Raw genomic sequence first — 16,359 nt, forward strand, 5'->3', positions numbered from 1 at the left:
TTCCCAGTCATGCACAGTCTCAGCCAAGTTAAATACTCAATACCAATAAATGCATCCAAGGAAAGTGTCCCATGTTGAGCTTTCAGTACACTGGTTGAAAGACAGAAGATAATATGAAAACCTATTTTCATATATCATGGGCAAAATTTTCTATCTGACACAGTCACCTAATTTAGATACAAGTATAAAAAGTATTCTTCTTTGAAAGTAAAAAATAACAAGTTTTCAATCATTTCACCCTTTGTAGAACATACTGAGTTTGTCACAGATAAAGTCAGATGTTCATCTAGTCTGATCTTCCACTAGCTCTCAGGGAAAGGACTGTACATAAACATCCTTTCAACAAGTTATGCTGGAGCAACCAAGAAGGAACCATCAGAAAATAATTTAGAAAAGGAATTTTGTCATACAATCTTTTTTTAGGAAGTAGAAACAACAAATACAACAATTTACTTATCACTGTAGGAAAGTAATCTGGAGGAGGTGGGTAGAGAGTTGGAATTAAGGTGGAGGAAACAAGATGCTGTGAGGTGCATTTATTTGCTCATGCCATGCCAAAAAGGTAATAAACTGTATAAGCAAGCCTAAGCCCCATAACCTCCAAGATGGTTTGATTTTGCTGGGCTGGTGTTTTGGAGTGCATTTTTTTTTTATTTTTTTTTTTTTTGTGCATTTATGTTTTGGGTTGTTTTTTTTTTAAGAAGTTAAAACGAAAACCCTATGCCACTGATAGAACAGTGTTAAAAGAAGCCAAATAATGACAGATCATAAACTAAAATAGTTCCCTCCCTCCTCCACAATTACTGGTCTTTCCAAATATGCGCCATGAGGGATGAAAGCTGAAGATTGTTTCGATACCTACAAATAAGATAAGGCAAAATAGTAATGAAGGGGGCCTCTCCACAACAACACAAGTACAGCTATTTAAAAAAAAAAAGAATTCATGAACTACTCTGGCTCATACAGAAGGGTCATGATGGCTTCCCAAAACTGACTTTTAAAAAGCTGACAATAAAGAATAAACACAATTTCCAAAGGAAGCTCCAGTTTTATAACCATGCCTTGCATGCTAGTTGAGCTAAAGACTTTGCGAGCGCTTTTGACCTAACCTCTGGCACCTCCACTGAGACAGTATTTGTCACCCTGACAGCAAGGGGAATGATTTCCAGCCCCTCAACTTAGAGTAATAATGACATCCGTCTTGTTTTCACCCCTAGAGACTGAGGACTGCTGAGTTTTGAACAGGCGCTGTTCAGTCAGATAGAGAAGAACCACAGCAAAAAAAAAAAAAACAGGCAGAGATCTAACCTGTTCTGGACCAAAAAGCTTAATAAATTAATGTGTTTGGATATTTCTCCCCCACAAAGAGTTAACTAAAGGTAAAAGAAGGTTTGTATAGAACAATGCAGCACTGGTACTGCTGTTTGTACTCCATGCTAGAACTCAACTCTTGCTAGCTACTGAATCTATGTTTGGTGGCCAGAGAAGGAAAAAGAGCTCCGTGCTCCCTGATGGATTACTGTAGGTGACTGCTCAGCACACCAGCTCATGTTTTACAGCACACACACACACAGCTGCTGGGTGAAACAACTCCTTGCAGCAGCAGTAATTCCAAGTCCTAAACAAACCCAAAACAGGGGCTTAAATATCCCTATTCCCAAGGAAAGGATGATTTCTCTCCACTCCCTCTCACCCCACACACACTTTTCTTATGCAGGTGACTAAAAGCTGCAGCAAAGAGGAAAGAACATTGCTCCATTTCAATCAGAAGCTAAAACTTTGGGGGAGAACATTAACAGCAAATTCTAAAAACATTTTCATTTCCTTTTGATGAATTTTTTAAAAGTGAGGGAGAAAATTACATATTTTGTGCATTTCCAGATCTGTCTGCAGGGAACATTTACCCTTAAATCAGGCCAAATGACTACATGTTTGTGTATAACCACAGCCCTAGAGGAATGCAGAGGAATGCTTCTTCTAGAATTAAAAGATACTAGAGAGGGCAAAATAAAAATCAAATTGTCTTTCACAGTGCCTCCCTTCTCAATTTCTACTTGATACACCAACCTATCTAACAAAAAGAACCAATAAATTCAAACATTTGGTTCCCACAGACACAACTAAATTATTGCAAGAATTTTAAATCTCTTGCTTTACAAATAAACTGTTCAAAGTTCTGTAGTGTATATTTTCACCTTTTGTTTTAAAAAGCATACATATAATTATCCAAGTAGTTGTCAGAAGCAAATAAAGCAGCTTTTTAATGCAAATATTTTTTAAAACTAATTTTAAGTTATATGACAGTTGCACGATACAAACTTCAGTGACTTAACTAGAAGTCAGATATCTTGATCTTATTCTAAACCAGAAAAAATGATATTTCTTTCTGTTAATTTCACTTTGTTTTGGAGTGAAAAACAGAAAACCACTCTAATACAGAAGACAAGAAAACATCACAAACTAAACCCAGCACCTTTCAACATGATGAGCTGTACACAATTTCCATCCTGGGACAATTGTTTTTATTTGTGTTTTTTTGTTTTGGTTTTTTTTTCTTTCAAGTTCTGGCCAATAACCATAGTAAGCAAAACCAGAAAAAAAAAACAGCCCCAAACAAGCACATTCTTTTGAGAAAAATGCAATATTTTCATACTAAAGGGGGACTGCAGCCCAGTCACAGAGACGCTTTCATTTCCAGTTTCCCCACGCTATGTGGTCAGAAGAAAGATACCAGATCACAAAGTTTAAGATACTTTGAGTGTCCAGTCTTGGCTACAGAAACTTCTCTCCCTTCTACCTTGCAATTCCTGAAGCGACAATTGGACTGGAAGAGTAAAGCTGCTTCAACTCTCACACTATCTTTCCAAAGTGCAATGAACGTGCTGAGCTCTGCCTCTGAATTTTCACCAGCAACATCAGCTTTTGCTGTTTGTTTTACTAACTCAAGAAATGCTACTGACCCACATATCCTCAGCTCTCTGTTTTCCTAAAAGCCTGCTAATCCATGGAAACAGTAATGATGGGGGCAGGATTCAACCTGCTGTCTCAAAAGCCATCACCAAGTACCATGCCTAGCAACTGCACTAGATGAGTTGCTGACCAAAAAAAGCAGGTGCAAGAAAAAATAATCCTACCTGTCTGCTGTCATACAAGGAAGTGGGAAAAGCAGAATACCCAAATATATTTGTCTTTAGAAAGGTAGCAGTTGCTTATTTTTTGGCCTCAAAGATAATACAAAGAGATGTATTTAATGGCCTACTTATTGCTATCTTTAAACAAACTTTTTTTGGCAGAACTGACTGCTTGAGTCCCATAAGACCAAGAAAGATGAATTAAATCATCAGTAGCAAAAGCTAATGGGAAAACTGAGAAAGCCCTGAGATAAACTACAGCCCACATAATTTCTACATTTGACAGCTAATGGTTTCAGTTTTTGTTATTAGGTAGATTTCAAGGAATTTTCCTCTTGACCACTGTAAAAAAAAAATACAGGGACTAATCATTGGCCTTCAAGAGGACACTCTTTTTTGAGACGTTGCCAAAACATTTTCTTTCCTCTTGGTTACTGTTACCTACCCTCCTTCTCTGTAACATATCAAAGATAACCACCAGCAGCGTTGTTATTTGTTAACTGGTTCTTTGTGCTTGCTGGCTCTACAAATCCCGACTAACTTAAATCTCTTTTCAGACCAACTGTGTCATCAGTGAGACCACACAGTGGGTGTTAAAATACTCTCATTTCCAGTTGTCCCTTTACCCAATTACTCTCAATCCCTTGTGAGCAAGATCCCACTTACTTCTTTTGGAGTACTGCACCTTTATACTTTTTTCTTTTTGTTTTTTTGGTTTTTTTTTTAGAGTTCAGCATTAGTCACAGACCAGACTGGCAGATATTTTTGTTTTGTTTTGTTTTATTTAGTAGAAAATTCTACATCTCATTCTATCTGACACCCACTCTGTCAGTTTGGCTTTGGGAGGAAGAGAGATGATCAATAAAGGAATACTGGGATGGGTGCACATGCCCAGCAATCCCTGAAAATAATCATGTATGTATTTAAGCCTTTGCTAAAGGGTGTATTTCACAGGAAGATTTGTTATTCTGCCTTGCTTGTACCAAAATAGTACAAACTAACTCAAGTTTAGTTATTCAACTGAGCATGCTATACACTAGAAGTTTGAGTTCACAGTGACAGTGAAGGTCTACATGCTTTGAGAAGTTACTTGGCAAACCTGGAAACAGCCAGTGATGCCCAAGCTTATTTTGAGATTTCAGCTCCAGCTAGCAGAAATCAAAATGAGGATGGTAACAATAGCAAGAGATCTGAGCATCAACCATGAAATAAGTTACAGTAAGGCAACATAAGTGGCTCCCAAGATTATTCAAATTCCATGGAATATAAAATTTTCCTGCCTGGTTCATACTACGGCCCAAACACTCACTGCTGCTGAGACCTGCCATCCCCTTCTTCAAGGATAAGGTGCCTTCTCTAGTGGCTGAATAAGAGGGAGAACTTGCTCAGGAACTGGAGAACTAACCCGCTCAAATTCGGAGCACAGGCCAGCAGCACCTCTGCACTGCTCACAGAGCAAGAGGAGACTGCTTCTGACACTGCAGTGGCTTACCATAAAGCAGCTCCACTTTGAAATTAAACAAGACTCAATCTAGAATTCAGCACCTGTTGTGGACAGACTTCCTGGCAAGATTTCCTTGTAAACAGCTAGCAGAGTAAAAAGGGAATCCCAGATGACTGCTCTGCCCCTTTTCATACTGCAAAGACACAAGTAAGATGGAACAAAGGGGTATACAAACATGTGCCTGATTTTAGAAAAATATTTACAATGTTTATACTAGAAATACTTAAGACAGATATGGATATTTATCCTTGAGATAGCTAAGATTAAAAAAGTGATAATAAAAAAAGCCCTAAATAAACCTAAACCATTCAACATCCATTAAGGTAAAATAAAGTAAATAAATTCAGCCAATTGGTTATTTCCATATGGTTGGATTTCTTTAAATGGTAATGAAATCATTGCAAAAAAATCCATTGTTATTAAAATAAAAAAGTTGGCTCAGCCTACCAAAATTAGATTTGTAAGTTGCTGGTCATTCCCATAATTAAATCTGTGTCACAAATTTGCAAGAAAAATGGACACTATGACTAATGCATTTACTTGCAGCACTAGTGCTGTCAGGCTGTGTAAATCATTATGCTTGCTAAAGCAGACTAGATAAGAATTCCATACATTTTCATTAACCGACTAAGCTTTGTGTATATGTGAGAAGCTAACTTTATTCTCTGCTAGCTTAAGCTTGCATTTGGAAGACAATGTAAATAAAAATACTAACCATGTGGTGGCTCCAAAAATTATTTGAGCTTTTTGAACGACATGAACCAGCTCTGTCTCCTCTGAAATATGGTCAGATAATAGAAAAATTCCACACATACTTAGTTTGGACAAAGGAGATTAATGGAATGATGGGCACCTGAAATGTGTCTCATTTCATCTATTATGTTTCAACAGAGAAAGAAAAGCTAATCCAAGACAGCACTGGAGGAAGTCTTAAATAATGCTTTAAGGAGTTCTTAGGAGTCCAGTGGTCACTAGAGCAGAGTGCCCAGAATCCTCTCTTTTCCTCTTGATTTCCTGTCACCACAGACCTTCAGACCCTCAGTTGCAGTTCTGTGTTTAAGGAGAAGCTGATGGCCGTTCCTTTCACACTAATTGTTCATAACCCCAAGGTACTGAAGAACCAGCCTTCACTAACTCGCACCACAGGCTGGATATTCTTACAGGATTCCCAGACCTCAGTCTTGAGCAGAAAGGAGATTAATGAGATAGAAAGATTAGACAAGACTGGTCTAGTCCAGCAGTGCAGAGCATTTTGTGAGGACATACTGTTCTGGAAGCCCATGTCCCGTGCACAAGGCATCCCATTGTCACTGCAAACTGAGTGCAGCTCTCAACCAAGCACATCTCCAGTGCAGGAGCAGCCTCAGTGACAGGTGGACGAAGTCAAAGGAGCTGAACCACTCGGGCAAACGCCAAGGAACAGCCATCAGCACAGCACGATTTCCACTCTCCTGCCTATTGCTCTGTGATTTGTACATTCGCAAGTATTTGTCTTCCTTTAGAAGCAGAATAGAAATGCTTAGGAAGCATGGCAATGCATACGTTACGAATTCCAGTAGACCTACACTTCACATTCCAGGCAATTTCTTCAGTCTTTAGATGCAAAAGTATCCTCTCCTCCAAGTGGAAGCAGCTAACACAGTGCTTTCTATCTTAGCATGTGCATGCAACCTTGGGATAACCAACCACTCTGTATGAGTAAAACACTACCAGATTATATTAAAACCCCATTAAGAGGAAAATATGAAATCACTTCTTATGTTCTACAATTATTGTAAACCAAACTGCTTAAATGAGGGGAGGAGATAATGATATTAACTACTCAGCTCAGAGCAATCCTCTGTGGTATGAGTCTAAATATTGTGTTGGCTGAAATTTATGTAAATTGAATTCATCTATCGTTAGTTATTACTAATCTAGCTATATAAAAGCACTTTTCTGTAACAATTAGTTTTTTCAAACACTGGGTTTTAATTAGACCTGAGCCATTATTAAACTAAGTCAATAAAATAATGTAAATATGTAGAGTATTATTCCATGTACTGTTTTGTCTGTATATTTATAGGAATATGGACTTTGGTGAACTTAAAAAATAATTAGTTTGTGGTTGGCTGGCAGTTTTTGTAAATCTCTTTACCAGTGGAAACACCCTGAGGTCCTTAATCTAAGTGTATTTCTGCTCATCTGGACATATTTGGCATTTCTACATCTTGTATATCACAAGATGTTCCATTTCATCTGAATAAACTGATCTCAGTATTTTTTTCTAACATTATCCTGAGTATTTTCCTGCAAACATTTTGCTCCACAACTTACTTTAATTTTACTTCTCAATCACTATTTCCTGGTCTTAAGGGAAAAAAAAAAAAAAAAAGATGGGGGCGGGAGAGTAATCAGCACAGCACATCTTTCAGCCTTTTAAAATCAGCCTGTTTGACACTATCACACACAGGCACTGGCCCACAGGGCATAGTCTAAAAAGGGAAAACACTGTCCTGGCTTTGTCACAGTGCCACAACCTGCCCACATGCTACACATGGTAAGACAAGGAGCACAGGAAAACCTTCAACCTTGCTGAGATCAGACCCTTCCAAATAATGTCCATAAAGTTTTGGTCACAAAGGTCTGTAACACCATCTAAGCCTGTCTACATACAACGCACCATTAGACACGCCAAAGAAAAATGCAGATGTGATAGAGATTTATCATTAATTGAAGATACAGGACATAGGTTCTCCACCCATAGCCAAATCCGTAAGTTAGGCACCAATATAAACTGATGGATTCCCAAAACCACTTCCACTAGGACCTTCCATTATGTTCTCAGAAACAAGCCAATTATTTTTAGATTTTATAGAATGGTTTTGACTTCATAGATATATATACACACACAAACACATATGTATTTAATGCTTTGCCAGTTTTTCAACAGCAGACTTTCTTTGTAGGTGACCACATGCTTGTCAGTACTCCATATCTGGAGCAGCTCAATTCAAGGTCATGTAGACCCAAACCACTGTGAAACTACTGGTGAACAGCTCTGTCTGCTTACTACTGTCCCTGGCCTACTATCACATTTCAACCACAAGGTTTATCCTATCAACTCCATAACTGGAAAAATCTTTAAGAACAAAGCACTCAGTAAACATATTTGTGATTTGCTTTGTGTCATACACATGTATTCCCTATATAATCATGATTTCAAAGTAGAATTACTATAACAAGTGTTTAAATGTATGGAATATATTTGTAATTTAATAATAACCAGTGTCTTTACCATGCTATTCTTAAAAAAAAAAAAAAAATCAGTAATTAGAAAAAATCAGCTGGTACTATAGTTTCATTCTAGCTGATCTTTAATATTTTTGAAAAGTCTTTTCTGGGAACTTAGTAAGAATAATGTTTACTGCAATGCTGCTCCAACATTTACAAAAATACCTGAAGGGAACAAAAAGTGAAATGAGGAATTACATTCAAGCAGAACTTTCCAATTATCATGAACTAAGACCAAAACCAAAATCAGGAGTATTACATGCAAACAAAACCTAACTAAGCTTCTTGAGCCCAGATTTCTTCAAAGAGCTGCAAACAGCTACTAGAAATTGAAAATATGTCTCTGTTGATTAATTAGGAGCCAGCATTGTAGTCATATGCAGGGGAGCTTAAATTCTTATTTGAAGCCAAAAAGTATCTCCAAATGGCAGCTGAACTGAGCCTTTGGGTATTCACAGAAACCTCTTGAACTGAAAGCTGGAGACAGCAGGGAAACCAGGAGCTTATGCCAAACAACAAGAGAAAACATCATGCACATACACACACAGACTTAAAGAGCTTTTCCAACACTTCCACAGTTTGAGGCAGCCCCATGGAAGGAGCAGAATACAGGTAACAAAAAGGACAAGTACTTGCGAAGTCATATTTTAAATATGTGAGACATCATCCATGCCCCAAAAAACCACCTTCCTAACTTCAGCCTAGTCCCTCAAAAATGCAGCAGCACAACACAATTTCAAAATGTCATGCAACTTTATTTCTCTCCATATACTTAAGCTTCTAAAAGCCAGTTTTTCATAAAAAAAATTAATAAAAAGTGATTTATTTTGTACTCACAAAATAAGTTATTTTGTACTCACACAGTTTTGATTTCAATTTCGTAATTTGAATTCTTTTATCATTCATTATGTACATCACAGTATAAAATTGGGACACAAGACTGGCGTCACAAACACATACCTCTAAGCATGCATAAATTTTAGTAAGAACAAATCCAATTATTAGCTGCCTAAATAAACAATCAGTCATAGTAGTTTGCCAACACATATTTTTTTTCTTAACATTCATTAATATCTCTCTAAAAAACACATCAGTAAAAGAAATCTATACTTCCTTTCTTCATAAATATATTTAGTGTTCTTTACCCTGACCTTTCCAAATATTTGTAGACCATCAGGACTACAAATACTGCTTTTGATTTTTAAAGAAACAGTTATATTTCCAGCTGGATGGATTGCTTTCCCATATCTAGCTATTTTAGTGTGTTCCTCAGAGACATCGAGTGGCTTCACTGACAGTAAAATATGCTAAACAAATGACAAGTCACTGAGTAAATTAGCATCTACTGTCTGATCAGCTGGGTCATGTTTTCTTTTCAAAATCCATGGCCTCTTGATAGAAAATAATGAGTATTTGATGGGCCTTATTAGAAAAATCAATATATTGATGCTCATGTCTGAAACATCTGCATAATAATAGATTCTGTTAACCCACTAAGGAGAAAATTAAGATGTGTTTACACATTATTAATTTACTATGAGCAAAGACAATTTATTCACTACCTTTCTCAAGAGTTTAACAAAAAGAAAAGAAATTGCAATATCCATATTTAAGGGCATATTATGGTGACATAAACTGAAAGATGATTCAGATTTTTTCTGTCTGAATGGCAAAATTCCACCAACAATGATGTGAAAAAATACAAACACACCAATGATACTGTTAAAAATAAGACTACTAAAGCACTTGCTATAAATACTGTGTTACTTACCAAAAAACTTCCAAAAGCAGAATTAAATATAGCAGCTGCCTAGAGAGAAAAAAAAAGGATAAATATCACCAATGGTACAATATCTACAGTGCAAGAGCAAAATGTCCTTCCCCCACCCACCAAGCTATTAGATTCTCCAAATACACACATACACAGAGACCATTAGTTAGCCACTGCTTAAAAAATTGTCAGTCCCCTGTAACTTATGAAGACTGATACATTCTCATTTATGCATTCATAAATAATGTACTGAAATGGACAAAAGCAGGAAGAGAAGAAAATTTTTGCCAACAGACTGAAGAAGAATATCCACAAGAACTAAGAATATTACACAGAAGCTTGGTCTCACTACTTGTGCTTTAATTTGCCAGTAACATTTTCATATACTGCCCTATTAATTAAAATAAACATAAATAAACATTACCTGATTTAACTAAAATACTGCCTTTTCATATAATTGTTTAAATTTTAATGAAATATTAATCTGGTAAATAAGCTACTTTAATAGTCCACCATAATAAAGTATTGGCTGAGAGAATTTCCTGTAACTTGACAAACAAATTTAAAATAGGAATAACAAAAAACCCAACCAAAAAAAAAACAAAATCCCACAATGACCCCATACTTCTGAGGCCAAAATATCATTACTGTTCACTCCATAGTCTTTCAAAATAAGAAAATAAACATTTTTGATAATGACTTAAGAAGTGTTTGTGCTTACCTAAATATCCAGGAGATATAAGATAGCAATATTATTTCTTAATATTAACTCATTAAATTCCAGGAAGTTAAAACTTGAGTCTTGAATAGCTTTCCCCAATTACCAAGAAAGAACAGAAACTCTTGTATGGCAGCCAGTCTGATGATGAAAAGCCACACAGCAAAGGTAAGAGGAAAGGGAGGAGGGAAATCTACCATTTACGTGCCGATCTAGAGTCAAATTAATAACCCTGGACACTTCCAGCCACAGATTAATAACAAGAGGCTGTTAGTGAGTTGAGCAAGTTTGAATAAAGTCCAAAATCAGGGTAGGAGCAGTAGCTGAACCTGCCTTCTGCTCCATAAGAGGATGCAATGAAAATGAATGGGTAATGAGATCCTTGGCTCTAGAGAGCTTAGCTTTCTTATTCAAGTTCATAATTAATTCAAAGCTTTGATAATTTCATTAGATTCCTCCTCTGATGGCCCTATCAATAAAAGATGGCACTGGACTACAGCTCCTCAGTGGCCCAAATACAAAAACAAATGCAAACTGGGAAACCTTTGCTGACTTGCTCACTAACAGGGACAATGGCATATGGCACTCTATGCTGTGGAGGGAGCATCTGAATAGATACAGCTAAATAAAACATTGTAGTTGACAGTTGTAAACTACAGTAACATATTTTAACACCTCTTTCTCATCAGCAATTCTTTTTTGAACATTAAAAAAAAAAAAGGAGGCACAAGTCCAAACAGCTTCTCTTGCCAGAGATCATAGCTGAAAAGAAGCATGAGTAGTATAAACAATACTTCAACAAGTGTGAATTAAATCAGGATTTTCTATTTGTATTTGAAGCTGTGCAACTGACACTTTCATGTAGCAAGACAAAGACACACTATACTCATCCACACAAACCTAGAACATGGCTACCAATCCTTATTTGGGGATCATCTAGAGATATCACATTATTTACTTAAAACAGGCTGCAATTCCACTTCCAGGAGAAATTCTGCATCTGGAAAGGTGTAAAGGAGATATACTAGATGGTGGTATTTTTCCCATTATCAAACTTCTTTTATTCCTTCCTGATCCATCAGGAGGATATTTGTATTTTTTAAATAATCTCAAGCATGTAACAGGGACTAAGACAACAACCCTGGACAAATTTTATGCTTCAGTTGTTTAGCCAGTCATGTGCAAAACTCGTAATTCACAACCAGTTCTGGAGTACCCTAGTTTACAATTTTTAACTCACTTTCTCTGAAGTGTCAGAAATTATCCAGAGAAGATGATGAAACATTCATTACAGGCAAAAGAAGAGGGAAAAAAAAAAAAAGCCAGGAAGACTGCATATTAAAATACAATCATCCAGATTATCTGCCTCAGTGAGGGAGGATTTACATATGTTAGTTACTCTATCTGCAGTTTTTTTGGAAACATTTCCCCTGGAAAACAAATTTAGAAGTAATTTTTCTCATACTCGCAAACCTGGGGCTTATATTTGTGATTCTGGTTCAGTTTAAACAAACTAGTAGTAAACTGAATTAACTGCTCCAATTTGTAATTAAACATACCTAGTAGCATAACCCTGTAGAGTTTAAACACTTTTGTGCTTCCAACTCCCTTCTATCAAAGGGATACACACCTCACAGGGCATTGTCAAAATTAATTCATTCCTTAAAAAGCACTCTGAAATCCTTAGAGGAATGATACAAATAAACATTAGTGCTGACACATGGTACAGCCAGGCTCTTCATTTTCTATTTGAAACATTTATTAGTCACTATTATTGCATCACTTTTTTTAGTGTTCGCTCTTTTTGTGCTTCAACAGATATCAGACTGTTTGCAGCCAGCTTAAATGAAACAATAAAACACAAGAACATTTGGATGTCTTTATAATACTCCAAGTTCAGATTTGCATGTGTTTGCAAACCATTTATTGCATTTACCATGAGTATGAGGGGAGAGGCCTCTACAAAATCCATGGTGAGGTCCTTTCAAAAGGTACGTGCACAGCTATGTATTGAAATGTAAGGTCAGACCACATTCAAAAGCAGCAGAATCAACAACTACACAAATTTTCTACGTTTACATCAAGAGGCCTGACTGAAAGTCACTGCCAGGACTCTTAACTGGGCAAGTGCAAGAGCATGGACAGCATCACTTGAGTTAACAATTGTACATATTAGCTCCATTAAACAACAAATTCACTTATTATCGGGCAGGTACAATTTCAGTCAACTCTGCATGGCACTGGCCTTGAGGGAATGCTGGGAGTCTACATTTCCAAGAAGAATTCTAAATGACAAGTGGCCAGGCCATCTCAGAAGGACACCAGTCTGGCAGCACTTGGCAGAAAGTTTCTTCTTCTCATACCAGAATCTAGCACAAAGCTTCAACCCTTCATCTCTCACCTTTTCCTGGAATATATGTATGGAGAACACTGCTTAGATTTCTACAGTGGCAGCAACAAGACCTAAGACAGTTCTCCTGGCAACAAAGGCTGGTAAAAGATGGAAGAAAAAGGCAAAGCCACTACCATTCACCCCCAGGTGTGGATCCAAATACAGCACCCAGTACATATAGCACTAAAGTACATGTGACTGGGCAGCAAATCAAGCAAGTGTGTTGAGAATTCAAGTATTAAATATAGAACACATTGTGAACTTTGTTCCATTGCCTTGTTTTTGGTAGCAAGCTAAACTATCTTGGAATTTATTAGACCAGATATCGTATTGATAATAAAGTAGCCAGACTACATTAAACAACAGGAAAAGACACCCTGGCTACATTTGGAACACCTGGGTCGAACAGCAACATTTTATCATTATCAGCAGTATTTCAAAGAAATTGCTACGCACAGCTGACCCGAAACTTTACTGAAGAGCACAGGGAAAGAGCAGTGCCTCACAGCTTTGTACATGGATCTCAGAGAAAAAAGCAAGAGATTTTCTCACCAATATGTGTATAGTGCTTCAATACCACAACATTTGATTCTCGAGTGCCATTTGGCAGCCTATAGGGAGACAACCTTCCAAGGGGTATTTAAGCCTACGCTTACCCCCAGGCACCCCACAGGTGGGAGAGCACATGCTATGGACACCAGGGTCTGGCTGGCCCCAAGTCATCCCTGCTCTGAGGAAAGGACATTCCAGGGTCAAGGCCACAGATGCAGAGTAATGAAACCAAACAGCACCAGAACATCTGGAAGGAAGCAGCCTGGGCATCATACAGTGTTCTGTGTCTGTCTTCAATTTCCTGCAGTTAAACTTTGAGCACTAGAGGGATGTACCACACACTAGTAGGATATACAGCTCAAGCATCAGCAACAAGGCTAATTATCCTATTTAACACAGAAGGCACAGCAAAGAAGAAAGAAAAACCCAGAAGAGCAGAAAGTAACTGGGAAGAGACAAGGACTCTCACAATTCTAGAGCATGATTATGCAGTAGAATACAGAGAACATAATATGGTAGTGTAACATTTTACAGCATCTATACTATTATTACAAAATTTAATACAACCATGCCTCCTATTTCACAAAAGAAGAAAGGAAAAAAAAAAAACAAAAAAAAAAAAAAAAAAAGAGAGAGAAAAACTGAAGAAAGTGATGGAAATTATTTGACCAAACAGGACAGAAAAGGAAATCAGAAAAGGAAATTTTATCTACCCAAAAAGATCAGTGTAGCTCAAAACAGTGGAAGAAGGCAGGATGTTAGAAGTAACTTGAATAAGTTGGTAGAGTCCCTTTAAACAACTCCTTCCATCTCCTATTTAAAAATAAAATCTCATGTAAGCATTACCACAGCTCATGTCTTAACTGCTGTTTCCAATAACAAGATGTTACATCTCTGTAGAAAGCTATTTGCCACAGCACTGTTACTGCAAACAGAATATAAATATACCTAATAAGGTTTAATCTGTGTGGCTGTTCATAACTATTCATCTGAGTTCAGACAGGAAAAAAAAATATATATTCAAGTTCCTGGTTTTGAGCACTAAATTGAATCAGGTGTCCTCTTCTCTTAAGAAAATTAAGTTGCTTTTGTGCAAGAGTGTTTTAATGAGAACAGAGCCTGCCGACATTGATAAATGGGAACGACACCAGAGAGAGCATGTAAGCAGGACAATATGTGCATGTTACAGTCTTACAGGCTATTTTTCACTGACTATCCTGAATGACTTCGCTGTTTCTTAAGGGGCCTATTAATCTCAAATTTAGTTATTACACAACGTTTATTTGAACATATATTCTGTGGATGATGACAGTTAATAAAGGAAATCTTTTACAAGCTGTATTTTTACATATTGTTCCAACTGCAGCTCCCAGTCCTTCTCTATTGATGGAATAACCTAGTTATGATGCAGCTTTAAAAAAGGCACATATATTCAGATTCCTTTCTAAGTATATGGGGACTCTTAAATAACTGTTAAAATGCATATAAAAATCCTGCTCAAGCATGGCAAACATGAAAGAGGCAGTGTTAACTGCTCAACCAAATCTCCAGTAGCCCAGTTGCCTCCTCCAAGGCAAAGCACATTTTTTTAACACTCCAGCATCATTTGTGGGAAACAAATAGGGGCTACATTTGACTCTGATGTACGTACACTCCATACTGAATTCAACAGAAGCTGGAGAATACATCTCACACATGACTCCAGTCCATGTGCTGTATATGTGATAGGACACCAAAACAGCTGTACTACATTTACAACAAAACAAAAAGCGCACAAAACCTCCAAACCAACAACCAACCAAACACACAACATACGAAAAACACAAAACCTCCGCAAAATAAACTAAACCCCACAAAACTTTGATATCAACTAAATTTTGATTCCAAAGAAATCTTCCCAAAAAAGTGTGCTGATGTTCAAAAAGTCTCTTATAAAAATACCAAATTACTCTAATTATTTTAATAGAATGGAAATGTACACAACCTTATGATCTTATAAAAAAAAAAAATAAATAAATCCAAAGAATCACAAATACACACACACAAAAACACAAAAACCACACCTACAAACCAAGAAGCATCCAGTATACCAACAAAAAAATCCCTGAAGTATGGAGGGAATTATGTATTTATCCACTGACATGTCCCCTGTGGTCCAACACAATTTGCTGACTGGGAAAAAATAGCAAAGATATCACCTAATCCCCAACCCGCCCCTACAGCTGGGCTGACAACATGAAAACATTGTTTTATTGCAACCATCTTCAATAACCATCAGTTCTATGGAAATAACACTGAAAAGGCACCAGAAAATGAAAACAGAATAACTAATCTGTTGTTTGTTTGCATTTCAGCAGGGGAACATAATCCACAGAATGATGCTCTCTAAAACACAGCACTGAGCCCTCTGTTCCAGGCTGCCAGAGGTTGCCATCACTTGGGTAGAAGTTGGTGCTGCTTCAGGCAGGCACAGCATTCTGCCACAATCAGAACACAGAAACAGACTGGGGCCTCTGCTGGCAGAGTTACTGCCTCTTACCAGCAAAGTTGTTTCTGTTGAAAATCAGTCTTTCATTCCCCAATTTTTGTAGTTCCTCATATCCATCACCATCTTTTGGTAAATAATATTTACAAATACAAATACATCTGTTAAAAGGAAAGCTTTTTGGACACACTTAATAAGTTATGTTGTTCTCCCCATTGAAGGATTTCTCTGTTTCACCAATAATTTTAGCAATACTGAGGCAGATAAAGAAAACTACCCTGCTCACTTTATTTTTGTTAGAATTGCTAACTTGTCTCTACTGACAGCAACTGGGATGACTCAAGGGAGCTCTGGAGTGCCAGCATATTTCTCACTCAGAAGCAGGAGGAGGTGAAGAAAAGCCAAAAACCAGGAGTGGGTTTTTTTTTAGGGAGTAAAATCAGAATGTAAACATTTGCTAACAATTCAAATGGCAAACATTAATCATTCAGGTCTCAGGAATGTTTATGTGTCACTCTGCAAATTTCCACCAA

The 16,359-nt window shown here is 37.1% G+C and overlaps 1 protein-coding gene across 12 annotated transcripts in view; it reads right to left on the reverse strand.

Annotated features, from left to right (window-relative positions):
- The window catches only part of SLC10A7 (solute carrier family 10 member 7), a 162,752-nt gene that overhangs the window by 106,480 nt on the left and 39,913 nt on the right, over positions 1 to 16,359 (reverse strand). For all 12 annotated transcript variants that reach the window (XR_003960140.4, XR_012055763.1, XM_072928708.1 and 9 more), the window contains one exon: positions 9,680 to 9,718. Coding sequence is in view for 10 of the 12 variants with exons in the window: in XM_072928708.1 (XP_072784809.1) it covers positions 9,680 to 9,718 (39 nt within the window). In the remaining 2 variants the exon portion in view is untranslated. The remainder of the gene's footprint in view (positions 1 to 9,679; positions 9,719 to 16,359) is intronic.

Source organism: Taeniopygia guttata, chromosome 4 (genome assembly GCF_048771995.1).
Source record: "Taeniopygia guttata chromosome 4, bTaeGut7.mat, whole genome shotgun sequence".
NCBI classification, from domain to species: Eukaryota; Metazoa; Chordata; class Aves; order Passeriformes; family Estrildidae; genus Taeniopygia; species Taeniopygia guttata.